At 37.2% G+C, this 26,830-nt stretch overlaps 1 protein-coding gene across 1 annotated transcript in view; it reads right to left on the bottom strand.

Moving 5' to 3' along the window:
* DPP4 (dipeptidyl peptidase 4) overlaps nt 1–25,461 on the bottom strand; it is a 39,265-nt gene extending 13,804 nt beyond the window's left edge. The window contains exons 1-18 of the mRNA XM_035331531.1: nt 24,963–25,461; nt 24,765–24,849; nt 17,061–17,150; nt 16,392–16,486; nt 16,200–16,274; nt 14,698–14,750; nt 14,531–14,603; nt 13,217–13,337; nt 12,638–12,798; nt 10,633–10,733; nt 7,619–7,754; nt 7,426–7,470; nt 4,590–4,694; nt 4,419–4,486; nt 4,183–4,236; nt 3,617–3,741; nt 2,504–2,551; nt 1,920–2,018 (exon numbers count right to left, since the gene is read on the bottom strand). Of these exons, the coding sequence (XP_035187422.1) occupies nt 1,920–2,018; nt 2,504–2,551; nt 3,617–3,741; nt 4,183–4,236; nt 4,419–4,486; nt 4,590–4,694; nt 7,426–7,470; nt 7,619–7,754; nt 10,633–10,733; nt 12,638–12,798; nt 13,217–13,337; nt 14,531–14,603; nt 14,698–14,750; nt 16,200–16,274; nt 16,392–16,486; nt 17,061–17,150; nt 24,765–24,849; nt 24,963–24,968 (1,540 nt within the window). The 5' untranslated portion in view covers nt 24,969–25,461. The remainder of the gene's footprint in view (nt 1–1,919; nt 2,019–2,503; nt 2,552–3,616; nt 3,742–4,182; nt 4,237–4,418; nt 4,487–4,589; nt 4,695–7,425; nt 7,471–7,618; nt 7,755–10,632; nt 10,734–12,637; nt 12,799–13,216; nt 13,338–14,530; nt 14,604–14,697; nt 14,751–16,199; nt 16,275–16,391; nt 16,487–17,060; nt 17,151–24,764; nt 24,850–24,962) is intronic.
* Between the last annotated feature and the right edge of the window lie 1,369 nt (nt 25,462–26,830).

Here is a 26,830-nt window from a genome sequence, read left to right as displayed (position 1 = left end):
TTGTAATTTATAGAAGGACACATTTTAGTCACTTAAAAATAGCTTTGTCTGAACTGTCCTAATATATACAGATAAAGGTTCCTAGCTAGTCAGTAATATTTTACAGCAAAGTTAGCAGAAAGTCTGAAACTGGAATGTTTAATAATAAAATTTAGGAAATCAACATGCTGTCTTGTAGCATTGTACACTTACATGTAAAATTAGGTAAGTCTGCAGTGGGAAATCTAACACTAGCTCACAGATGTTTCTCTACTCTAATTTTTCTCCCAGCGCTAAATTCTAAATATTATCTACCTACCAGATAGGTTTGCACAACAGTTTGCAAACCATCACAGAAACATACCCAAATATCTGTTATTTCTCAAGCAACATTTTTTTGATTCCATCCATGTTACTTTTTCTACCAAAGGTGTCGGTGAGTTAGCTGATTATTTTAAATGCACACCAGGTAAGTTTTGCAATTGGCTTGATTGGTTGCTCATTGATTTTAAAATTATGGATACTGAAAAGGAAGCATGAAGTAATGATAATGGACTGCACTGCATTAATGGCTAGAGTGTAAGTATTACACAAATTTGTCCTGATATGAAAATACAAGACATCAAAACACTGAAAAAAAAATGTAAACTGAAAAAAATTGTAAGTCTTAATTGAACATTAAAAAAAAACACTAACTTTTCCTTTTCCATCATCTGTGTACTCTATAGTCACCTTTAATTTGGTAAGTACATACATGGATTTGCAAGCAGACTCGGAACTTGAAGTAGGACTACATAAATGGACTTAATTTCTTTTATTTGTGACATTAAAAATAGATTCCCCTTACCCAAAAGCTTTTACCCTGAAGAGATGAAGTAGTAAGAACAAAGAGGAATAAAAAGATGAATACACAACTGACAGCACGAAACCTCCTCTTTAAACCTCCATCTTGCCTGGAAGATTTCATCTTTAGCCCTAGTAAAAATGTGACTAAAATAAAAGACAGAAAACACAAAGATAAAGACAGTTATTAAATAACAGCGGAAGGAGGGAGGCATCAAAAAGAACAGTTCATAATGATTGAGAGAAATCAATACAGTTTGTAAAATATAATTTCATTAAGAACATTCATTTATCAGGAAGAAGTATGTCATGAAGAGAAAAGCTAGTAGCAAAGGCTGGAGCAAGAACAGTTTAGACAGGAACCAGGCCTACCACTGCCATTCTATCTGATGTTCCTCAGCTAAGGAGCGTGCCAATGAAGCATCTGTACCCACACATGCAAATATAAGCACTATTAGCAAAGTGTTACCGGTTATTTCATTATAACATTTCATTATTCAGAAGCTGGTGCAATCTTGAAGCATGAACATGCTTTCAACAATGTGACTATTCAATCAAAATATTCTCCAACAGAAAGTCAAAGGTAATCTTGAAGTGTAGCCTAAATAGTTTTGCAAGCTTTCCCCTCTTACGTTGCATGTTCAGTTTTCAATAATAACTGTATTTCTCCTCCACTGTCCCCACCTGCTGTAACCAACCAAAGAGATTTGTGCCCATAAATTAAGGCTGACTTGAATACAGAACTTAATTTAACATGCTTATTAACTTTGTGCACCCCTGCCTTAAACAAACAAACAAACAAACAACTTGGTGGTAGAGACTGCTATTTTTTAGGTAACTGTCGTTGAAGAAACGTGTGGCTTACCACATCATGAAAATATCCAAGATACTATGCTATGGGGAAAAAAAAAAAAAGAAAAAGTATATTTTAGATCAGAATGTTTGGGGATTTAAAAAAAAGAAGTCATGCCTCTAAGTATGGAGTAACTGCAAAAATATTTGCTACACCCATCTTTTCTGTCATGCTTTCTAGCAGAGATGCTTGAAAGACTTGGTGAAATGAGGAGAGAAAAGTAAAGCGTGTTTTTTGAACTTACTGTATCCACCTACGGTAATGGAGTCAATGTTTTTTGAAGGCATCTGAATATCTTTCAATGAATTGTCCAGTTCAGTGTTATTTTCCAGGTACCTGAGGACTAAACAACAGACTTAATAAGAGTCAAAGAACATACATTTTATTTTCAAATACATTACTCTCTAATTATGAAGCACTTTAAAATTCAATTTGAAAAGATGGCAACCTACTTTGCAGTCTCAGTTTACTGCGGTTTTTGTTTTTCTTCTCATAATCCAGTATTTATGGTATAGTTTTTCTTCAGTAATTTAGCAAAGTTACTGCATTTTTTATCTAACGGCAGTTTCACAAAAAAATGAACAATTATGCAGTAAATGAGACACGCATTACTGACTGTTTTTTAGCACAATGTAAAATAACGTTAAATAATGTACGAATAAATGCATGCTGAGCTATATAGTTTATCCTTTTGGTTAGGGTAAATTTCATTTCAGACAAAACTGAGATGTTTTAATTATTATACTAAGCAATGAGAATAAAATCAAAATAAATTTCCAGTGCAAGTTCCTGGTTTAAGACAAATCATATTTTAAGACAATCTCACACCTTGGTCATCACTGCTTCTGTGTAGAGTAGACATGGGCAGGCCAGGACCTGTTAACAGAGCACAAAACCTTCATGTTTGCACGCTGTCTCAAAATAAAACTCTCAAAGTAATTGAAAGTTGGGGAATCACAAAGGCTCAGGATGCATTTCCATCCAATCTGCAGAGACTGCATTTTCAGTTATTGGGGCCCAAACTCAAACCACAGCATCACATAAAATATCCAAACTATTTTGCAGGTAAACCATGTGATTGTGAGGTACTGAGGTACATGCTTTTCAAGAGGAAATTGTAAGGAAGATTTTATTTTTCCCCACCCTCTGATTAATTTATCCCTTTTACCTAGTACAAGCACTTACAGGTCAGACAGACTGCAGTCCCAATGCATAACATATGTTTATACTCATTGGATTATTTGAACAGCACTACCTATCTTAGTTTTGTTCCCACAGAGAACTTCCCTTCACCCAGCCTATTGCTTGCCTTGCCCTCAGATCCTCCAGTTTGCTTCTACCAGCAGAGCTCTCCATGCACACCACATTCCCTCAGACTGCACAACTGTGTGCAGCGTTCTATAGGAACAGCCTGGAAAAAAGAAGCAAGTCTTCCTACAGAGCATTACCGATGATTTCCAGTCTGCAAATGCCTCACTGGCAGAGAAATTTCAATCTATTATCTGGCCCTGAAGTAAGGCTTTACTTCCCTTTGTCACAAAACAATTGTGATGAAGGAAGTTTATTCTGAAGGATATGATGTTTTGCTCATTCAACATGCTCTGTAGTAGATGCAGTTCACCATCATTTTTAGAACGTTGCACGTTATCTATTATAAGGGCAGCTTCTGAGAGATTCAGGCTTGCACAAAGGACAGGAATGTTTTGTCACCCCTTTCAGGTCCATTAATGGATCGGACTATCATTTTTTAACCTTGTAATTGTTATTAAGGTGCTTTTAAGCCTACGAGGGAGTATGTTTTTCTGCTGCCAATGCATCTATTCAACGATATCAACACACATAATTGTTACACAGCGCGTATCAAGATCTTGACGAAGTGAACTTCCCCACTCAACTAAACAGCGAGTCATGTTTATGTCAATTAATTCTGGATGTACTCACCATGACAATCTAGCTGATAATACTGTGCATCGTTGCTGAAGGACACAGAATAATACTTGCATCTTTTTTGATTCAGATCACAGCTGACACATTTAGTAGGATTTGGACTGCTTTCCAAGAGCACTCTGCAAAGTAGATGAGCTTCACTTCAGAGATAAAAGACTTTTTTTTTTAAACTGTGCCGAACAAAAATATATGTTTTTAAATAAGATGACAATGAAATATGATACAATTCAAAAACAAAGCCCTTATTGACATAAATAACTGATAAAGCACACTTCAATTTTTTTGTGTTTAGTTAATACTGGAATTGTCATAGCAAAAGTAAAAGCATGAGAGGTTTTCTTTAGGGGCAGGTTGCTTAAGGATTGTTGCTTCTTTTCACAATTTCCCTTTATCAACTAAATTTATAGAAATATATATATTTACAGTTCCTACTTCTATATTGATTTTAATTAAATATCACATATAGAATCCCACATTAGACAATCTTTTACTTCATAATATTTTTTCTTAAAGTTTTTCACTAACAAGTTTTTAGTCATACTGTAGAACACATTTCTTACTTATAAAGATTTCTTCCTCCTGGAGTCCCACCATTTTCATTACTAATGTAGTATCTAGAAGAGCAAAACATATTGGTTTTGGTGAAGTATTTGAAATACATTACAATATTTAAAGGATTCTCTCACATGTTTAGATCAGATTTTTACTAAATTCAATAGCACCTTCTTGTTCTCCCTCCTACTTGATTGTTACAAGACCTCCTGATAAGAAGACATATATTACTTACAATACTTACAAAAAGTTATTGGTCACAGCTGCTATGCTGATTACTTCCCATTTTCCTGTAGTAATAGGTACTGGAGCCTGGAGGGGGAAAGAAAGGCAAGATAAAAACTAGAACATGAAGATCATTGATCACCAGCAGAAACACAAGTCAGAAGTGGCAGTCCTACAACTTCTAACTTACCTCTGAGCCATTTATGTAATGGATATGCTTGTATCCTCCTGCATTGCTGAAGACTTTGTAGTAGGTAGTATTGTCGGGTGCAAAGTAAGGGACAGATGGCTGAAACTTGAACACCAGAGAGAGGTCTATTAAAGCAAGCAACAAAACTCCAAAACCAAAATGATAAATTTAGGTTTTCATATCTCTAAACAGAAGTTTCAATACTTAAAACAGTATTTCACTGAGATATTTTGCCTGCTTAGTAGGTAGAACCTGCAGCTACTACCCTGACAGTAAAAACACTTAAAATATTTCCTAGCACCTTAGGGGCACAATTTCCCAAGTATTAATCCTCTGGTAATGATGGATGCCCTTCCTTACCTCTCTTGAAATTGAAGTACTACAGCTGTTCCTAGTTTCCTAAAATAATAGGAAACAATACACGCTTCTACCTTTAAAGTCATTGCTTTGTTCTGTCCAACATGAAGCTGTGACCTGTAGCAATGTAAACACTGTGAGCACATTTTCTTTGAATTTCCCTTTTAAAACACACATTTGTGAACACATCTTTGAACTTTGAAGGTTCTTTTTTTTTTTTTTTTTAAGCTTGACAATGAAAAAAATCCCCCCTTTTTCAAAGAAAACAAGATGCTTTTCAAGAGGATATTTTACTAGGAGATAGGTGATTACAAAACACCAGAGGAGCCAAACTGGAATGATATGTTCATGAAGGAGCTATCCAATTATCAGTCTGGAGGGATGGAAATGCATTCATTCATTCTACTGACTATATTTTGGATATGCTCTACATGGTAAAGAGAAAAACAGGAATGAAATTGAGTCAAGTGAAATAAAAGCTATTTCTGTGATGTGCGTCCAAAACATCTAAACATTAATTAGCCAATAGACTCATCACAATCTCTCTGAGACGTTATACCCATTTTTGAAATGAAAAGTGAAACAGAAAGATAGTGACTTGCCTCTGGTCACTGTGTAAGCAATGAAAAAACTTGAGACACCCTCACAGACATTCTCCAGATAGTCTCACCTTCTTTCCTAGCAGTATTTTTGCACAAAACACCCTGACAAATACATTGCTAATTTCTCTCCTACCGCAGTCTTGCTTTTTCACAGTGTGACTTTCCTTCAACTCAACTAGCAAGCTCTAACTTAGCTCATGAACTGGAAGCCTTACTGCAGTAACACAGGCTGTGAAAGTTCTGAGCATTCTTAAATTAAGTAAAATTTCATCTCTATTTTTTTTTTTTTTTTAAAAAAAAAAAAAAAACACCTCGGGATATAAAGAAAGAGAGAAGTACATGTTTTATGCATGTACACATAAATTTGTACATAAAACATATGAAATGTATATAAACACATGTATATACACGCATGCATACATATATTTTATATATTTTAAAACATGCCTTATCAGTCAAGTGTCATTTTGTAAGTAGAAAGAATAGTAAGGCATAAGGATATCTTTCTTATCCACTCTTCAATCCTCCCTACTTTCCACTCCCTTCTCAAATCCAAGAACCATACAGTGAGATTATCTTTTCCTTCCAACAGCTCCTAAGATGTGGGCTGTCTCTTTAAAAGAAAGAAAAAACCAACAACCTAGTTTAATGGCACAGACTCGCATTTTGCCCTCTCATTTTGCACAACTGTTTACAAAGTCTGCAGCTTGATCATCACATTGTCTAATTGTGAAGCCTTTGCTGCAGAGAAGCAAAATGTGTCAGCGCTAAGGCCTTCCTTTCCATATCAAATTTGACAGCAGGTGGGTTGATCTCTCATCTTCATACTGCGGATGATTTCATCCCTGCTGTTGCCTCCCTCTTTGCATTTCTTTAAACTTTCATTTTTGACTTCAAAAGTGAATTAGTGACTAAAGCATAATCAGTGTGTGGAAAATGCGGGAGTGGAAAGTGTACTCTGTGTTCTCATCAAAAACTCTAAAACTCATTTCTCCCTCCAAGTCTGAACTTTTGCATCTCTGCTTCACTTCCCCCAGATCTTCTGTGTAGTTCATTAGGTGCCTACTCTCTACCATGTACAAAAGGATTGAGAGGCAGCTTGGAAAACATCATCCAGACAGTAGCAATTGCTTTGGCAGAAGTGTATGAAAATTTTAATCTGGTCAGCTGTATGCATCTTGTCCCCAGTTCTCTCCAATGGATATTTGGGGTTGGGGAAAAATAGAAACAAATGTACAAACAAACAAAACAATAACAAAAATAAAAACAAACACAAGGAGAGCCTGGAATTGTTTGTTCTTGAACAAACCAGGGAGAACCTGAAACGCTAAAATTGACTCTTGTCCTCTAAACCTCTCCTCCAATTCAATTTGAAGGTTATAGGATACATTTCTTAATGTTTTATCCCCAGATCATTCTGGAGGTGGCAGAAAGACTGGAGAGCAGCCAAACCAGCATAGCCGACAACTCCCCCAGTATAAATGAAATTCTGAATCCTGGCTCCTGCACTCTCCTACCTACCACTACTAAAGTAATAGGTCAGAATTAAAAGGGAGTCTGGAAGGAGCACTCTGCTTTTTGGCAAACTGAACATGATAAACATGACAGGTCACAGAGGATGCAGTTACAGCTCCAGCCCACAGCACACTGTCAGCCCAGCCTAGGGAGTTCTGAAAGCCACACTCACAATAGTTTAAAAATGGGAGTGGGGATGTGTTATGACTCTTAGACCATTTTTTCTACGTAGGTAAAATGCAATGAGTGAATGGATCAGACCTGCACACAAGAGCATTGCAACTGGTAAGAAGATCATAAGAAAATTTCCTAATTATCAGTGTTATTTTAACATGTTGCACTTTCAGAAATTGAACACTCACTCTGCCAATCCAGCCAGTTGTACTTTCTTCCGTACGTTGTTTTTCCTAAGAAAGATAAAACAAACAATCCCACAACAGTTATGTTTATTTTATAGCAGCCTATGTTTCTACAAAGATAAATATACAGAGATACTCTTCTCCTATCTAGTCTCATTTATCAAACATTGTGACTCTCCCACCTCAGTTTTCTTACCCGTGGACACGTCCAATTTCTAGTAGTATTTTCAAAGTCACAGACTGTGAGGACTGAAAAATTCTGAATTCTTCTGAGCCACTGCAGACAGATCCTTTCATCTGTCACCCACGTTACAACGCTCAAATAATGATCCCTGAAAGCAGCAGTAGCATTAAATATTTAAAATCCTGTCTGTAATAATATATTATACAATAGCATTCAGTAGTTCAGTGAATGAAAAATCATCTGGCTATTTTCATTTCAATGTATTCTTCCAAGGATAAACACTGATGCAAACCTAACTGTGGCATTTTTGTTGTTGTTGATTATTTTTGTTGTTAGTAGATGCATTGGTTATATTATTCATACAAAAATGCAAAAAAAAAAAATATATATATATAGTTTGTACATACTTCCAGGAAGACTGCCATTAAATCCTAGCAGCCAGATCACTATCCTCTAGTGCATGAAATAACAGCTACTACAGACAGACCATACATGGACTTAATTACATGTACTGTGTGTATCTAAAGGAAATTTTTCTTAATATTAAGTTGTATGGGCCTTGTATTTTGGAATTTTAGTCTTTGCTGCGTTAAGTTGATTGCTGCTAAGCACTTGGAGCAATACACATCTTAGTTCAATTTAGTTCTTGCTTCCGTTAGTTAGACTGGAAGGAGAGATACAACAACAGATACTACTATTTGAATATTTTGCTTTCATCTTTAGAATACCAAATAGTTGACATGAAGTACTGGACTATCCAAAAACAGTAATAAAAAAATCATGTATCATTTTCTTGAATATTCTTGCATATTATTTTTTAAAAAGTACCACATAAAATTTAGCGATTTGTTTACCATTACGATCTGTTACATGTACTCTTCTTTTCTTATTTTAGATCTCTCCTATCTCCTAGAAGCCTTATGAACTAAAATAAAACAAACCTCCCCTCCAAGGCAAGTATGCATTTTCAACCAGAATTTGCACATTTGACTTAGTTCCAAGTTCATGTTCCCTTTTTCCCAAAGTTAGTTAACAAAAATGCGTGGGAAGTTTTGTGAGAGCGAGTATCTTCATGATCATAAAATGGGGGAAGAGAAGCGGAAAAAAAAAAAGAAGTGGAAAAAAAAGTGGAAAAGACTACAATTAACATGGATGGATTAAAAATATATGCCAACCAGTTACCAGCCACTTTTAGATTTATTTCTAGATTGCAGCTTCGAAATCATGTTTGAAAAAGGTCTACTTTCGCATTTATATTTGACTGGTAAGTTTATAGGACATTTAACATGGCTGCTGTCAGTGGCTTCAATGAGAGTAATAGACCAATAATATTACAAAAGATTTCTGCAGGAGCTTGTTTGGAAAACAAACAGCGGTTTCTCTTGATTTGTAAAAGGGGAAGTAGCTGCACAGCTTTTGTTGCTTCAACCTAACTAGGTAAGTTAACAATTATAGATACTAGGAATGGTCTAAAAATAATTTTAAAAAAGGTAGGTTTAGATTAGATATTAGGAAAAAACTCTTTACTCAGAGGGTGGTGAGGCACTGGCACATTGCCCAGAGTAGCTGTGGATGCCTCATCCCTGGAAGTGTTTAAGGCCAGGTTGGATGGAGCTTTGAGCAACCTGGTCTAGTGGAAGGTGTCCCAGCCCATGGCAGGGGGGTTAGAATTGTATGATCTTTAGGGTCCCTTCCAACCCAAAGCTTAGAAATGCTTCTAAGTATAATAAATATTTTAAGTTTATTACAGAGATTAGGAACGGACCTTCAGCTTTCAACAACCCATGAAATATAAATTTGCAATTAATTCAAAGAATACATTACAGCAGTTTTGCATAGCCCTTCCTCATTTGCTGCTTAGAAAAGATATTCCTGCAATCACCACCCAGAGTTCTTTACTCTGATGACTTCTTATTTTTAGGGCAAATCATTTCAGACAAGAAGCATTCATTGCCTTCATCCTCATGTTGACCAACAAGAACCCCCTGTACTTGTGATGCCAAGTGGTATTTAAATGCTGTATGGGTTTCATGCTGGCCATTCACGCAAAAAGTGACAGGTTTCATCTAAAGCAGCAAAACAATGCCATTCCAGGTTCTGGGAGCTTTCCTTGTCAAATAATAAAATATCCTAATAAGGGTACAGAACAACATGCATAGAAACTTGTGTATTTCAGTAAGTACAGAGATGTTATACTGTGGGGATATGAAATACCATCGATATTCCAATTATAACTTTTTGGTCACCTAGTACAAAATGCAGCTTTATGCACTACCTAACAGGCCTGTTTCCCCCAAAAAAAGTTTACTAATACAACCTGTGACTGCTTCCACATCAAATATCTTCATAAGTGTAAACTTCTAAAAAAATCACTACAATGCTGTTAAAAAGCGAAAATAAAAACCAAGATCTAGGATACCAATTCCCATATGCATGCATTTTAAATCAGTTTAGCTGCTCTTTACAAAATACATTTATATGATGTTGTGCATTTCCAGTGGCATTTTGAGGAATACAATTTTCCATTTACTTTGAGAGGTGCTGGTTTTCACCATGTTTCCAAAGAAAACAAACATTTTAAGTATAAATCAGAAGACAACCATAATACCTTGCCTCAGCAAGGAGTCTGCTTCCAATGAAATCAAATCTTCACTTTCCATTAAGTTTTTTTTTTTCTTCTTCTTTCTTTCCAGTGAATTGGAATACATACATTATAATTTGATTATACCAAAACTTGCTCACATTAAAGTTGTACTGTGAAATGACTTCACCATAGTTAGACTCCACTGAGTGTGATGAGCCAAGAACTTGTCACATTCTGAATATAACATACATGGAATATGCCATCTATATATAATCACTAGGAGGATAATCTGTGTGCAGATTTTCTCTGGTAAATCTTGTTGCTACCAGAGCCTCATGACTGGGTAAAATGACAATATAAACTGAAGATAGGGTAGTCACACATAAAAGCTCCTCCTCTTTCACCAAAGGAAACATGCAAACATTCAACCAAAATTTCTTACCCTGATCTTATTTCTGCGGGTGGAGAAATTTCAGCAGAGTCAAAACCAGGAACCAGGGTATTCACAATGAAGAATTGCACTGTTGGATTTTTAGCTCCTGCCTAAAAATAAAATCTTTCATTGTACTTTCAAAAAGAGAATATTCCTGACAAAAAAAAAAAATGTTTGAAACTATTGACGAAAGAAATTACTACAGACAGACAGGTAGAACCAACTAACTTCAAACACGTGAAAAGACGAATTCCCAAATGCAGTTTTTAAGGTAAATATATAATTTACCTTTATTTAAAAGATGAAAGCGCTAGCTGTGTAATTCTAAGATAAGAAAGACTACATTTAGAAACATTCATAATTACACAGGACTTGCTGTACCCACAGCAATATTTGACCATGTCTTGTCTCACATGCCACACAATATCTAGCAGTGAGTCAAATGCTATGCTGACAGAAAAGTGATTCTTCATGGAGACTGATACCTTACGTTAACTGATTATATAATAGCCATCTATACCACAATCAAAGCTGTGGCTGCAGCATGTACCCCACTATTTTTAATGTAGTGCTAATAGGTTCTAACAGCAATGTAACTGTCACTAAGGGCTTCTTTTCTCAAAATACAAGTTAGCTAAGTCCTCATAGTAACAGTTAACTAGCTGTAATTGACCTATCTCCAGAAGTCAGCAATACTCCAGAGAGTAAGGGTTTGTAACAAAAGGTGCTACTTAATTTGGCAGTTCATTCCACACCTGCTACACCTACGTCTCTTCAGAGGCGGCAGCTCAGGGCAGAGTCCCTGTGGTTATCGGTGAGCCCAGCTGCTCCCTGGGACCACCAGTGACTCCATGTGGAGGAGGCTCCAAGGAGACAGGCAAAGGCAACATGATCATGAAGACTGGGGAAGGCTAGGGAGAGACCTAATGGAGCTGCTACAGAGAAAGCTGAATTCAGCAAAAAGGGGACTGGAGGGTGGTTTTTACTCCAGATAAACATCTGAATCAGTTGAGTGGATCAACTGCCTCTATCAGCTGTTTTGCCCCTGTTAATCAAGAGTGCAACTATCCTCCTGAGCTGGTCAGATCAGCATGGGGAGAGATACATAGGTATCTATCCCCACCACAGAATAGAAAAAGCAGTGGGCAGAAAGAGCTGAACAAAGACATGGGCTTGAGCTGGTTTTAACCCGTGTGTTCCTTCCTGGCAACTGGGGATGCCCAATATTGTAGCAGGGCGCTTATTATAGAGACCAGCAATAAGAACCCTATTTGTATTGTGATTTAGCAGCACAGTGCAACTGTTGCACTCAAAGTGAAGTTTGTAATTGCATTATGTCTTAAGTGTATTGCTGCATCACTCTGCTAAATCAAAATACCGTGGAATGTCAACTCCAATAGGTAGATGTTGTACTAAACATTAAGCACTCCATGTGTGGAATGTCTGAAAGAACCCATCTGCAGCATATTGGACCCTGACACTCACACCATTTAGTCCAGTGCCAACTGTGCCATGAGCAACGAGCACAGTCACATGGAGGGAAGAAGCAGCTGCATGCACAAAAGTTTTCACTCACAGCAAGAATTGAAAGAGCTCTAGATATGGGCAAAGAAATTCTGTCAGAAAATTCTTCCCCTTCGTCCCAACATAGGAAGCATAAAAGAACTAAAAAAAAAATGCATTGGTTGAAGATTTCATTCTCAAAACTATGCACAACACTAATATAACATGCAACTGCCAAGTGCTTTTACCTAAGATCTTTTATTATCTCAACACCTACTTGCCACCTCTCAGAATTTTTGTGGTGAAACAACAAAACATTAATAATATTATTTGCTTTCCCCTGGAGATAATAAATACTTTAATATTGCCAGATGCTGTTGACTTCAGAAAGAGTAATCACAGCAAGCTGTTGTGGAGAGACAGACAATATTTTCATTAGCAGAAACTGATTAAATGAGACTACTCCCTTAATGAAACTGCTGAACAACTGTGTTAAATAAATAACACAGACCTTGGGATATGGAATTCGAATGGTCTTTGGATACTGCAAGGTGTCTTCAGAATAAAAGGAATACTCTATAACAGGAACTTCTGTATCATTAAATGCTGCATATGCCACAAAATTGCCATTTGGAGACCACCACAGAGCAGAATGTGTGCCAAACATTTCCTCTGAAAGAGATGCAAATGCATTTAAATTACAATTGATAAGTTGGCTCTTATATCTGAAGAAATGTTTTCATTAGTTTTTAATGGGATTTTTTTTTTAATTGAAGTACCAAAGCACGGAATGCTTGTTGGAGTTCTGAAATGAGAAAAAGATCAATGCTCATAATCTATCACATGAAGCTAATTCACACTATGATTTCTAGTGACCTGCTGCAAGTTAAGCTAACTTATTTCTGTTCTTAGATACACTAACGAGATATAAAGCTCAGGTGAGGATACATGGTTCTCTGAAAATGCAGACTTGCATTATTTTGAACTTTTCAATGATAAGAAATGAGATAAAACAGTTATAATAAAATAGGTATAACAAAACCAAATTTTTGTATTAACATGCATAGTAAATTGTGCTTGATGTAGTTACCTTCATAAACCCAATCTGGTATTCCGTTGAAAAATTTATTTTCTTCTCCATTGCTAGTGATTTGCACAGGTGCTGCTGTTGGTGAAGCTTTTATATAAATATTATTATTCCAAACATATGCCTGCAAAACATCATTGTGATAATGATTTCTGTTACGGTAAATCTGCTCCCTAGCTTTGCCACATTTAGTGGGCTATTTACTTTTACTTCAGATGGCAAAAACTGTCTTTTGAATTTGCATTTGGCCAAACATCACTGATACTTAACAAACATTAATTACTAAAACAAAGCAAGTATAGCAACTTGACTTTGTGCCAAGATAGAAACAAACAAACAAACACACAAAAGACAAACAACCCCACACCAAAGCCCCCCCAAAAAACAAACCATCTTGTTTATGTGGCACTATTATAGTGTCAAGAAAGCCTTCCTGTTAATTTCCTTTTGAGATACAAGCTTATTTTAGTAGTTTTTTGTTTGTTTTTACTTATTTGTCCCTCAAACAAAATAATATTTTGCTAAAACATTGATGAGAGTCTCAGAATTGCTAGTAGATCTCCAAAGATGGTGTATTTCTGAATAACACTCAGAACTCCTTTATATTCTTGGCGTCTGCCTCCCTTTCCAATCCATTTTTCCCTAACAACTGAACAACGCTGTTTTATTCCAGAGCTTCTCTCTGAGATGCAGAAAGCACTTTTCAACATCCTTTGCTGCTGTGGTTGGGCTCCATAATCCCTATACTACAAGCAATAAGAATGAATAAACAACATATCTTTTGTGACTGCTCTTTTGGTCAGATCCAACATCCACATAGGGAATGCACAAGCCTTGCAAACACAGTGGCTATCAAAACTACCATGGATTGGTGTGGAGATTAAGAAGAAAAGGACTGTGAGAAAGAGTACAAGGAGAGGAGATTTTGATCCTCTACTCCCTGTTACATTCATCCATCAAATAAGGTTTCATTGTTTTAATTAGGAGATAAAAGCCACAGTGATGAGTAAGTAGACAGCCATAATGCTGCTGTCTTTGAAAGGAGTTAGCTACTGTCTGCCACTATAAAAACACTAAGTTCCTGTGCAGACTATGGGCCACTACTACTTTCAGGAATGCCTTTTCATCAAAGAACAAAACACACAGAGGGATATTTGAATATTTCCAGCAACTGTAGCCAGTCAATTTGGAATCTAGTTCAGCTACTTTATCTAGGAGTAGGTAAGTCCAAAAAGCCCAAGGGCACAGTTAATGTGAGCTTCTATGTCATGGGTGCAAAAATAAATGACTGTGTAAGTTTCACTTATCCTTACTAACCAGTTTGTGACCAACAGGAGACCAGGAAATATATTGTGTATTGTTATGTAGTAGTGTTTCATCTAAGATGGAACTGGAAAAAACAGAAATAAAACACAACTAAGACAAATCAGTAAAATGCCATTTCATTGAAAAATACTATTAAAATTATCTCTCATATTACTAACCTTGTATTGAAATCATAGATGTAATATGAAGCTGTGTAGGAATGCCTCCACAACTGCAAAAGAATTAATTTAATATTAAGAAAACAAAAATGTCACCAGGACACAAATCTCTTACAGATTCAATTACCACTGAAACCGCCTCACATTTCTGCTTAAGACAGCTATAACACAACAAACCTACAAGACCAGTAAGTGTCCATAAGGCTTAATAAAAGACTAAAGAATTACTGCTCCTCTGGGGTCATGACTAAAAGAAAGTACTATGACAGAGGCCACTGACCGATTAAGTACTGAAATACAGAGGCCAGAGATGCTGAAGACTTTCTGAAATTCTTGTAACAACATGGCAGTTAATTCCCCTCCTTCTGCCTTACTGGAACAATTGTCTTCTGCCTCCTTTTACAATAATACTGAATTATTTAACTTGACATCCTATTGTTTAGTAGTCCTCACAAGTCCCAGCAATATTTCTGTAGCAGTTCCTGGGTTCATATTTCCATTCATATTGTCACAGAAATAAGCCCTTTCTCTCAGAAACCTTCTTCTTGAAGTCTCTGTATCACTGGGAGCACTTACAAAGACAGATGATAATGCAGACACATTTAAATGTACTCACTATGAGGAGCTGAAGAGGTTTGATTTATCCCACGGTGTTGACATGCTACAATAATGCTACCTTCTATGATAGTTCTTCAAGATTTGTAAGAAGACATAAAACAATATCTTAGTACTACACAACCAGATGGCTATTACATAAGAAGTGTCCACATCCTCATGATTCATTTTGTTACTCTCTTTTCTTGCAATAAATATTAGTAACAACATAACTTTCAATCCTACTACTACATAAAGGTTAAAAGACAGTTTCAGCATTAAAGTAAAATTAACTCTTAAAATTACAACAAATAAAATATAATAGAACTACAAATCAAGAGGTGAGGGGATGTCTAGGGTAGCTAGAAAAGTGTAAGACTTTTGTGACCGGCTGTTGCACTGATGTCAATGTAACAAGTATACGCATACATAGCATATATATATATACAAGCTTATGCACGCAGCCTGTCACCTCCCTGCTTCTCCTTTACCCACACAGCTCCTTGGACACTCACTCCTGTCTAGCTTATTCTAGCTCATTCTAGCTTATCTCCCCAGATTAACCCTCCAGCCTCACTCTCCGTATATCTTTCCATCCACTAACTTTTTATCTGGCTTTACTCGCACAGTCATTTCTCTTCTGCTGAGCTCACAGGTCTTTGATACCCTTTTCTAGTTTCCAAGCCTGATGCCTCTAGCCAGTCACTATCAGTCTCCTCCCCCTTCTCTTGTCTGTTTAGGCTTCAGCGTTCCCCTACAGACATCCATCTTACTCATCCAAACACATGCATTTCCCACACACTCTATCAGCCTCCACAACCCCTACTTCCAAGAACATCTTCTTGCTCAGTTGTTCCCAAACCTTCACTTCCCAGTTTCATTCTCAGAGAATTAAAGTGTATTTGTACCTTTGTATAGCTGTACTGCAGAAGAGCAAACTTTTGGTCAGGGGACAATATAACTGTGGTTGCTTTGTACTTGTCCTGTCAACAAAGAGCAAAGAGAACACATTAAGCACTGATTCCAGAGAAACATGTAGAACAAAATATTAAATTTAATACCTTCCCCAAAGTCTGCATATATTATATAAGTCAACATACTAATGTTGTATTTGACAAGACTAGGGAGGATGTTCCAGTAGCAGCATCAAAAAGTTGGATGTCCCCATTAGCTGTTTTGTGAAGATACTGAGTTCCTAGAAGAACAAGAGATACCAATAAACAATAAGTAAAACATTCATCAGTTCATGTCATCTTTTTATTTTTTTATTTTTATTTTTGTTAAACAGGAAATTAAAAATCTGGTCAAAATTTTCTTTCCATCTTTTGTAATGAAAGGATGCTTATAAGCTTGTGCTATAGCACAAGAATGTTCACAAAATTGGGCTGACAGCCTCAACTTCTTGGCACCTCTTTCCCTTGGGGTACTAAGCATATCCAGCAGGAAAAGAGCCGTGTACGTCCCTTTTTCCTTATAGCCTGCACTGGAAGCTGACACTTCACAGTATGACACACTTATATGAATATACTTGTACACAGAAGTAAATACGAGTAAATATGCTTTTTTAGCAATATGACAAAATAGTTCAACACGAACACTATCATGTATTTAAGGAAAAGAAATCACAACTCTTTGAGCTATGCACCATTCTGTAAAAATACCATTAAATAACTGATTTTTTTTTCAGGATATGGTAGTCATTTCTGAGTATTATGTGTTTAAGGTGGTACATTTTCTTCAGATTCATGCTATGTATAGAAATAAATTACCTGAAATCCACTGCAAATTATGTGTTTTGTACTGATAGTCACTGTTCAGGTAATTCTCTAGAGTGTATGTTCTTCGTGAATCAGTACTTTCTGAAAGAAAGAGCGACAGAAGAGAGATGTTGACATTATTACAACTTGTTCCACCCCAGCTTCCTAACCTGACTACTAAAATAAGTGTATTTTGTTACTGGTTAGATGTGTTTTAGCTGACCAGGTGTGAAGTACCAGCAGTGAGAAAGCAATAAAGCTTTACTGCAAGATAAATTCATCAACTAAATTCATAAACTAAAGGAATATTGATGAGATCACTGAACAAACACAAAAATTATGAATGCCTTTTCTCTGTTGGTATTTTATTTTAGGATACACTAGAGCTGTCATCCTTGGATTTAGTAAAAATACCTTTTTGACAGTGACAAAATAAAGACACTTATTCTTCTTATCTCAGTACATATATGTATTCCTCAAAAACTGAAAAGAAACGATCTTAGTGCCTTTCCCCTCTATGCTCACACATTGAAATTAGCTGCAGAACCCTGACTGCTAATACTTGCATCTGGCATTGACTGTGGGGTTGGTCATGTACAGCAAAGATGTACATGCTCATGTTTAAGAGTGGTGGACAGGCATGGCTGTCCAGATGAATGATATGTGGCATCCATGGGAATAGATGTACAGCTCTTGAATGATATACTAAAATTAAGTGGCTGCTGTACTTTATTACATAAGACTTGCTGTTCCTGGTCCCAAATTCTTCCATAGTGAATCACCTATCTTTAAACTTAAATTTCAGAAATAGCTCAAATGAAAAATCATTAAAATTGTCAATGAACATCTAATTAAAGAAAAAAAAAAACACAACACCAATGTATACTGCTAAGTTTATAATGAAATAGCTGGTTAAATATTTATTCTTCTCTTGATGTGTTTTTCACTAAGGTATCTAAGTATTTTAATGATTATTGTGACATCACTATTTTGACAGCAAAATTAAAGCTAAGTAACTAGATTACTTTGAAAAGACTAATGAAACTGAATCCAGTTAAGCTTCTGAGATTGGTCATCAGCTCCAATGTGCCAGCATCATTTTCTATGAAAATATTTCTTTTTTACTGTCTGTAGTGCAAAAGCTACTTATTCAAAGCCTAAAAAGTTCAAATAATATATTATATATACATATGTTTTTTGAAATTCGGGTATGCAATTCTCTTTCTGCTTCCCCCCACTTTTTTTTATTATTATTTAAACTGCTGTCATACAAATCTACACAGTAAAGAGGGGATGCAATCTTTATTTCAACTTGCACTATCATTCCTTTTTTTTGTTACTAATTCATTTTTTTTTGTTACTATCAGTGCAAATCAAAAGATCCAGGATAAAACTGATCAATAAAAACACTCCAGTAGAGGTGTTCTGATACAGTCTGTCTCAGTCAGGATAATAACCTGCCCCCATCAATTTTGAGATTTCCAGTGTTTTAGATACTTTTCAACAGCCAGCCTCTTCTTTCAATATGCTGAAGTAGAAAAAAGAGTACAAGTCCCTGGGGGGTGGTGGGAACAAAAAATACCTCAATGATAGCTGCAGGGTATCTTTCTGTAGGTTGAATAAATGTGACATATGGAACATGACAGGAAGACATTTACATTAGCTATTATGGTTTTATTTTTATTTCCAAACAATAAGAATATTACCTATATACAGCACAGACTGCACAGCCATTGCTGCAGTAAAAGTCAAGAGCCTTAACAAAGCTTTTAGATTAAGATTGCTCATCAAAGGTTAAAAAAGAAATGCTTGTTCAGTTCCATGTGAAATTTGCCTGTTCTAAAAATCACCAGTCTAGATTTTCTGCTCATGATGTTTCCATGAGAATATTAATTTCTCAGGTTAATTATTCTATATTAAATGAATATTTAATTTGATGGATTATAAACAAGTGTGTATTTGATATTCATGCACAGTTGTCTAGTTGGGAATATCACTTCTCTCCTTCCTAATTGAGTAAGTGTCATTTTCAATTAGAAGGGCTTCAGAAAGCAACAAAATTCTCTCTTGGAAAAGGAGGAGCAATTTAAGACAGGTGGCTGATGAACAGGTTTAGGGATTTTTCCAAACTGCTGAATGTTTTTCTCCCCTGGTGACATACATATTTTGCTGAGGTCTCATTACTAAAAATCAGGCCACCATTAAGATTTGTTGGCTGTGTACAAAATTAAAATTTCATTTTCTGTCAACACCTTCTACATAGTAACTGAATATGAAAACATACGCCAAGCTGTAAGGGTATAGTCAAAAAGATCTACTTGGAGTATTTTCTTAATTTGCAAGACAGACCACAACCAGTATATTCTTACTTATCCACATCATGCCACTGACCATATATTGCATTCTGCTGCATTTTGATTCTTTTACTTTAGACTCCATTAGGGAAAAGAAATAAAGTGTCAAATAGGCTTATTTCGACAAAAAGAAGTATCTGTTGACATTCAAAAACATACCAGTGGCAATTAAAGATTGGATACAGGTCAATATATGTTCGTATTTTAGCAAAATGGCTTCTTTCACTCCAGTTCCTCAGAGTCTGTGAAAGCTGAATTTTCTTGCTATTTTTCTTTCTTGTCTAACTCATATGGAGGCTATTTTCTATATTCCAAACAATCAGCTCTTTATATCTACCCTATTCTCCCCCTCTTGTCCCTCCTCCCCAGCCCTCCAAAGAGCACATACATATTTACCACCTTCATAACGATATTTAGAAAAATATTTATGTCATAATACCTCTGTCACAACAACAAAAACTTAAGGTTTATTTTTTATTTTGGTAACCATTTCAGTTTTTCTCACTAGAAAGATTTAGTTGTTTTCTGTAGGTGTAAGGAGTTAAGAAAATAAAGTTAACTATTGTATAAAGTTTGTGGTGCAACACAGCACCATACCAAAATGGAAGCTGTTAAAAATTACTTTTGCTGGATGTATTGTTTATTCCCCAGTGTCAAGACACATTTTTAAAATTTCTATATGCCATGCAATAGAGCAAGAAATCATGTAACCAGCTTAAAATAGAGATAAAACTGTAAAACTAATAATACTGGAAACTTTACTACAGATTCAGTACAACCAAGAAAGACTCTATGAACTGCAAGGGAAAGATGAGTACAAGCATGACACTGCACAATAGTGAGAAAGAAAGGGATAGAGAAATGATACAAATGAGAGAAGATGTGGAAGTATCATCATTTTTAAGTGACAGCAGAACAATTGCTAGAATGATCTGAAGTCTAAGAATGTAGTCTAGAAGCTGCATGAGATGCAAGAAGAGAAACCTGATGCAGGACACCCAAGAGAAAACCAACCAGTCAACGCAGTGACAAGGGCAGTTCCCCAGGTGTCACTGAGGCTGTGGAGGTTGTCCCAGAGAGAGGTAATCAAGAGCTCTGGTATCCCTCTCAAATTTGCCCCGTCTCTTGCAAACTAAGGAAATAAAAATAGCAGAAGTGTTCTAAAGATAGCAACTAACTGCTGGTAAATTTGTTTATATGCGTTACTCAACATTCAAATTAGGGTAGATAAGAGAGTTAAATGATAGCTAGAGGAGTCAAGGTCATATAGCAGGAGAACATGTCCATCTTCCTTCAGAGGACAGAAGAATTGAGCAAGCAATTGTCTCTCTCTCAAAACAACATTTAGACTAAGAGGATCCTGCAATGCTGTGCAAGGTACACAAATAAATAGGGAAAAGAGAACAGCTACAACAATCAGATTCAAAATAAAAGACTGTTCAGTCAGACAAATCTACAGTATGCTCACAACAGTCTTATTAACTTAGTGTTTCTCCCTAACGACTTTGGAGATAATTTCCGTCATGATTTTGACTAAAGTCATTTGAAGCTATGTAACCGGAATTAACTTCTGCTCCCTGTTTATATAATGCTCCCCTAAAAACACACAAACTCCAGATTCTTGTCTAAATCTTATTTTTTGAATCTAGACTGAAAAAGGTTCCACTTGAAAGATCGATTTCTAACACATAGGTTAAAATTCATTTACGTATTTTGCAGCTTTCTCCTTGAACACCCTTAAAACTAAGGCCTTTCACAAATCGTGGTAATACAAGACTCCTTATTCCCCAGAAAAGTGGGACAGATCACAGCTACCAGATTAATTCAATTTGTGGCACAGGTCTTCAAATATAAATCGTGTATCAGCCAGACATCTCTGTATTTTTAAACATCCTTTTCAGTTACAAGCAGAGTGTTGACATAGGCAATAGATACTCCTCCACACCATCCAGTCACAAATCTGCTTAGCACAGGACAAATTGCAGATAGGATAAACAGGGTAAGACTGTTGATATGTGACCATCCCCAAAAGAACAATAAGAGCTATTTGGAGGCTTCGATTTCCTCTTCTTCTCAGTTATACATTAAACTAGCTGTGAGGAAGATCTGCAACCTCATCTCTCTCGAGTCCTTGAACCGAGAAGCTGTCTCAGCAGTCCCAACATTCTTCAAATCCAGGATGACAAGAAGAACTCATTGGACTTTTGCTGCCAGTAACCCTTATCTCTATTTATACTTTTTTCCAGGCACTAGTAAAAACTAGTCAGATTTCAAACTCATGGAATTTCTCCTCTCACACACCTCAAAGTCATTAACTTTCCCAGAACCCGTTATGCTTTTCCAACTTCTTCTAGTCACATTTCCTCTCAACAGAGCACAGCAGCCCATGCACAGTATCACCTGTTACAGTGATAAACCTTCTCATTTAGTCAATATCTCACTCTCAGAGTTAGATGTCTGGGTGAAGGAAACTGATTTGTGACCAGACAAAGAGACACAGGTACAGGTCTGCCTACTCTTTGTGTTGTTGGTAACTTTCTCGTGGCAGCAGAATGATACTAGATATGACACTGTCTCCTTTCTACTCTCAGCATCATCTACTCTTCCTCTCACTCCTGGCTTTTCCTGAGCAGCTGGCCACCTGAACCACTGCTAGAGAAGAGGTAATGGCATATGGCCACTGGATGTTTTGAACTGCCTTTTATATGAAAAGTTAGAGTAAGAAAAACAGAAGTGTAAGTAAATAGATCAATGAGTCATGAGCAGACAGGCCACGTGTTTTAAGAAAATATTCATGCCTTAAGGGTAACCAGTTGCTACAGTAGTCACCTCTTGAAGAGCTCCTCAAGGCATAACGCCTTCATCAACAGACTTCAAATATGACTGACTCCTGAAGCTACTTTGAGATTAAACTGTAGGCAGTCCTGTATTTTATTAAATATAAAAATAAGGTGGCAAAATAAGCAGTGGGGTATAAAGAAAAAGTGTGGAATTTTGTAGTCACAGTTCTGGCTGAAGACCCTCAAGATAAATACTGAAGGGCTGCTGTTCCCTAATCAAAATTAAGGAACATTTTTGCAAATATAAGTATGAATTACTTATATTAGTAGTAGTACTTACATAATTAGCCCATGCTAAATGGCTTCAAGAGAAGAAACAAAAGTAACACATTTGATTTCACAAGCCTATCATCCAGCCAACAAGTCAGAACACCTCTGGAGTGGCAAAATTTCATAACCTTTCAAAACACTGGAGCCCATTTACCAAACTAATTTTGTGCTGCATGACTAATAAGCTTATGAAATTAAAGTACATGGCGAGGGGAAGACCAAGGAAAGAAATCTAAACTCAAAATACCTATGTATATCAATAATCATTTTCACTCCCAGCACACTGCTTGAACCAGTAGGATGAAATAAAGACTTGACTTCAATTACAATTCCTTTTATCAGAGTACACTTTGATTTCATAGTCACAAACATGTAAGCTGCTACTCCTCCTTCCAGTTTTGCCACCTTTTATTTTGTATTCCGGCCAGTTCCTGTACTGACCCAGAAGATATCCTCATCTGACTCGTGCATCGTGAATTCATGCATAGGAACAGTGTAATAAATCTAAGTGCACTAACATATGAAGAGCTAATTATAAGCGTACCACCTGTATACTCTCAGCTAACAGGAAACACAGGTTTAGCACCTTTCAGTCAAAAATTCAAAGTTCCTGAACTTGCAGTAGTTACAGTTATTTTTAAATGTTACAACTGACCTGATTTGGGAAAAGTCATAACTTCAAGTTTGTAAACTGGCACCTCTCCATCTCTGTCCTTATTTCATCCAAATGGACCTACTGAATTACCTACGTGTGCTAGATAATTTCCCACTCATTAATTTCAGCCATGAGAAAAAAGACTGACACATTGCCCTACTCTTTTACAATAGACTAAGTGAAACAAGCTAAGGTTGATGGTATGGTAAGATTCTGTATTTCATACAAGAGAGGTGCTTCTTTATTTATTTTTTAACTATAGAACTCAAAGACCAGTTCTAAATTGCTGCCACTTCTATAACAAAAGGATTCCTGTGCTACAGCCTATGAAAGAAGACCCATTGGCATTAAGGTAGACTAGTAGTAACCCTTCAGCAGAGTAAAGGCCTGTACACTGAATTCTTTGGCGAGGCACTATGTTAGGATGCACACATGCATCTGATAAACTATTAAGATCTTTTCTGTTATGATTTCCAGCTTCTTGAAGTATTTTCTGTCACCTCAGAAATTTGCTTTTTTAGATTAGTGGCAAAAAGTACCCAAAAACTAGCAGAAAGGAGAGTCAGCATCCACTGACGCAATTTTTAGCCCAGAAGATAAATAAACCAGATACCTGGACTCTGAAAATCTAGTTACTAACGACTATGATATTATTAATATCAGAAATGAATCGCCAAAGATTTAAATGTAAACTAATGCCATATGAACAGTATAGTGACACAAATTTTGCTTAATTGACATAAAAATAAACACCAGAACTTTCTATGCACTTAAGCAATTGCTATGCTTGTTTCTGAACACACAAAAAAGATCAACATATATATCTTCATACTTTTGGGGATCAACCTAACAAACTTAAGATTACTAACAGTCTGATCTAGAAAATACTTTGACTTCTTAAAGTTTAAAGTGCTGAATTCTACATATTACAACAGCTCAGCTGTTAAGCATGAGAACATAATGAGAGTCATTAATCTGCAGCTTGGCCATACCAGGTGGGAGCAATGTATTAATAGATGAAGATTTAATGCTGTTTTACATTAACATCAGAGCTACAATGTCAACCTGGAAAGTACAAACTGATCAGAGTCCAAAAACATATTCCAAATCTTTTCCTACTTTTTTTTTGACCTCTGTAACAGCATTGTATAACTTCATTCAATAAATGATAACAAATAAAAAGTTGTGCAAACGAAGCAAATCAGAAGGAGTATAATCTTATCTCTTCAACACACCCTAGAGGACTTAACAGTTGGCATTTTACTGCTAGTTCTACAGCTTTCAGCTGCGCTAGGAAAAAAGTGCTGAAACTCGTAATGCTTGTAACTAGCATTTTCTAAGTTTACACGGGAATTAAGCGACTTCTTGATTTCTCCCCCAAGTTCCCCCCAGGCGAGACACCTTGAAGTACCTCCCAGTTTCAAAGGACTCAGGATCGCCAGCCCTGCTAACGCACGAGTCCAAACTTTCAGCACAACTCCAGCCGCGAAGCCCACCCCCGCGCTGGGGCAGAGCCCCCCCAAGGCCGGCAGAGACCGAGCCCCGGCAGTTTCAGGGACCCCTCCGTCCCTCCCTCCCAGACTGGCGGCGGACTTACTGCCGGTGAGCAGAGCCACGGGCACAGCGATGACCGTGATGACAACGGCAACCCCCAGGAGCCCCAGCAGCCACTTCAGGAGGGTCTGCAAAGAGAAGTCAAAGAGAAGTCCCGTCAGGCGGCGGCCGCGCAGGGCCCGCGACCTGTGCCACCCGCCCCGAGCAGGGGGTGCCCGGGGCCCCCCTCTCCCGGACCCACCTTCATGGTGCGATGGAGCAGCGCTGTGAGGCGGCGGGCGGGGCCGGGCGGCTGCTCTGGGCTCAGGGGGCGAGGCGAAGGGAGGGGAGGCGAGCAAAGGGCCTGGCTTGGGGCCCTACGAAGCTGCTGCCGCCCGCGGGACCGGGCTCGGAGCAACGCTGGGCGGCGGGGGCCGGGGGCGGCTGCCGCATGCAGGAAGCGAGCAGCGGCAGGGGCTGAGCGAGATCACGTTTTTCCTGCTGGCTCCGCAGCTTCGCGGGGTTTCTGAGAGCTGCGGTTTCGCCTTCGGTTCAAATGCTGTGAGCGCCGTAACAAAGCTGTACGTGGGAGAGGAAGGACCCTTGACACTGAAAGGATTTCTGTAGGAAAGCAGATAACGCCCTCACGGAGGTCCCAGAAATGAATTGTCTTCAAACGCCAACGGCAAAGCTCTTAATGACTTAATAACACCAGCATTTCAGGTTTCTACTCTTTGAACTTCTTTCTTGATAATGGAGTTCTGGAAAGACTGATAAAAATGCAGTAAAAAAAAAAAAAAGGGTTTATTTTACATTCTTTAGTATTGGTTCTTGTCATAAAAGGTAGATCGTTGTGTAAGTCTGCAAAATGGAAGTTTAAAGTAAGACCAGAAGACAGTTTGTAATGTAGCATCTAACATGGTGGAAATTCACGGCTTGCTTATCCCTAATTTTGTAGTACAGATGAGCCCACGGTGAACTGTTAAAAAGTAAAATTATAGTGAAGTGGCAGTCTGTCACGTTACATTTCAAACTAGTATCCCCTGTATGCTGTGAGATGGACTTTCAGAAGTCATTTGAATATTCAGTATCCGTCTAGTACACCGTACCATTATGTGCCTGACTCATCTCACTAACAAGAAAAAACAAACAAAACCAAACAAACACAAACCAACCAACCCCTCTGAGGTAAATTTTCCTCTTCCCAGTGAGCAGGAATCAAAATGTGTATGACCAGCCAATATATGCTTCGTTTTTTATGTTCAAAGCATTTAAACGGTGACCATTCTGTCTCAAAGTGTAGCATGTTCAAGGTATAATCTTGGTCCTCTGGTAAAATGCACCTGAATGCTCTCAAGCTTTTCATAGCCAAGTTGCAGTTTAATAATATGTTGAGCGATTATGTGCAAGCTTTTAGTGTTTCTCAGTGGTTATTCTAAGAAAAAAAAAGACCTCCACTGACAAAACATATGCCTAGCTTCTGCTAGCTCCAGTGGGTACAGAATTTTAAATACTTTTGGAAATCTGGATTTATGTTTCTAAGACCACGATGTCTATTAATCTACCGTGTTTCTGACTCTGGTCATACTAAGGAAGTTTATGGGACCAGATTGTGTACTGAGAACCACCTGAATTTTCCATTAAGAGTAAAGGTAGCAGAATATGCTTTCCATTTAATTGCAATAGTAGCTAGTTGATTCTCTACACCTTGGAAGGATCTCAATTTGCTTTTGTTTAATCAAAATATCAGTGATCCCAAAAATGTTTGTAATGGTTGTCCTTCTGGGTGCTCTGTCAGATTGTCTTTTGTGATAGTCTGAGACCTAAAATGTGGCTCCAGACAAATATTTCAAATTCCTTTATACCATGAGATTCTTTTCCCATCAGATGTGTTGATATGATACCAAGAGATTAATGAAATTAATATCCAGCAGTGGCTGCTACACAGTAAAATCTGAGAAACCATAGCTTTTCATCATACTGTATGCTGAACACAGAAGTATTCATTAAGAATGAGGTTAAGCAAGTTGTATAACTAAGAAGAGCTACCTACTAGAAAGAACCAAAATGCAGCTTTCAGCCTTAAGGCTGGCTTCCCTAAACGCTTGGTGGACATGCCAGATGTGATGT

The sequence above is a fragment of the Oxyura jamaicensis genome, chromosome 7 (assembly GCF_011077185.1).
Source record: "Oxyura jamaicensis isolate SHBP4307 breed ruddy duck chromosome 7, BPBGC_Ojam_1.0, whole genome shotgun sequence".
Taxonomy (NCBI): Eukaryota; Metazoa; Chordata; class Aves; order Anseriformes; family Anatidae; genus Oxyura; species Oxyura jamaicensis.
Note: the sequence above shows the minus strand (reverse complement) of the source record. Positions and strands in the feature narration are given on the sequence as shown.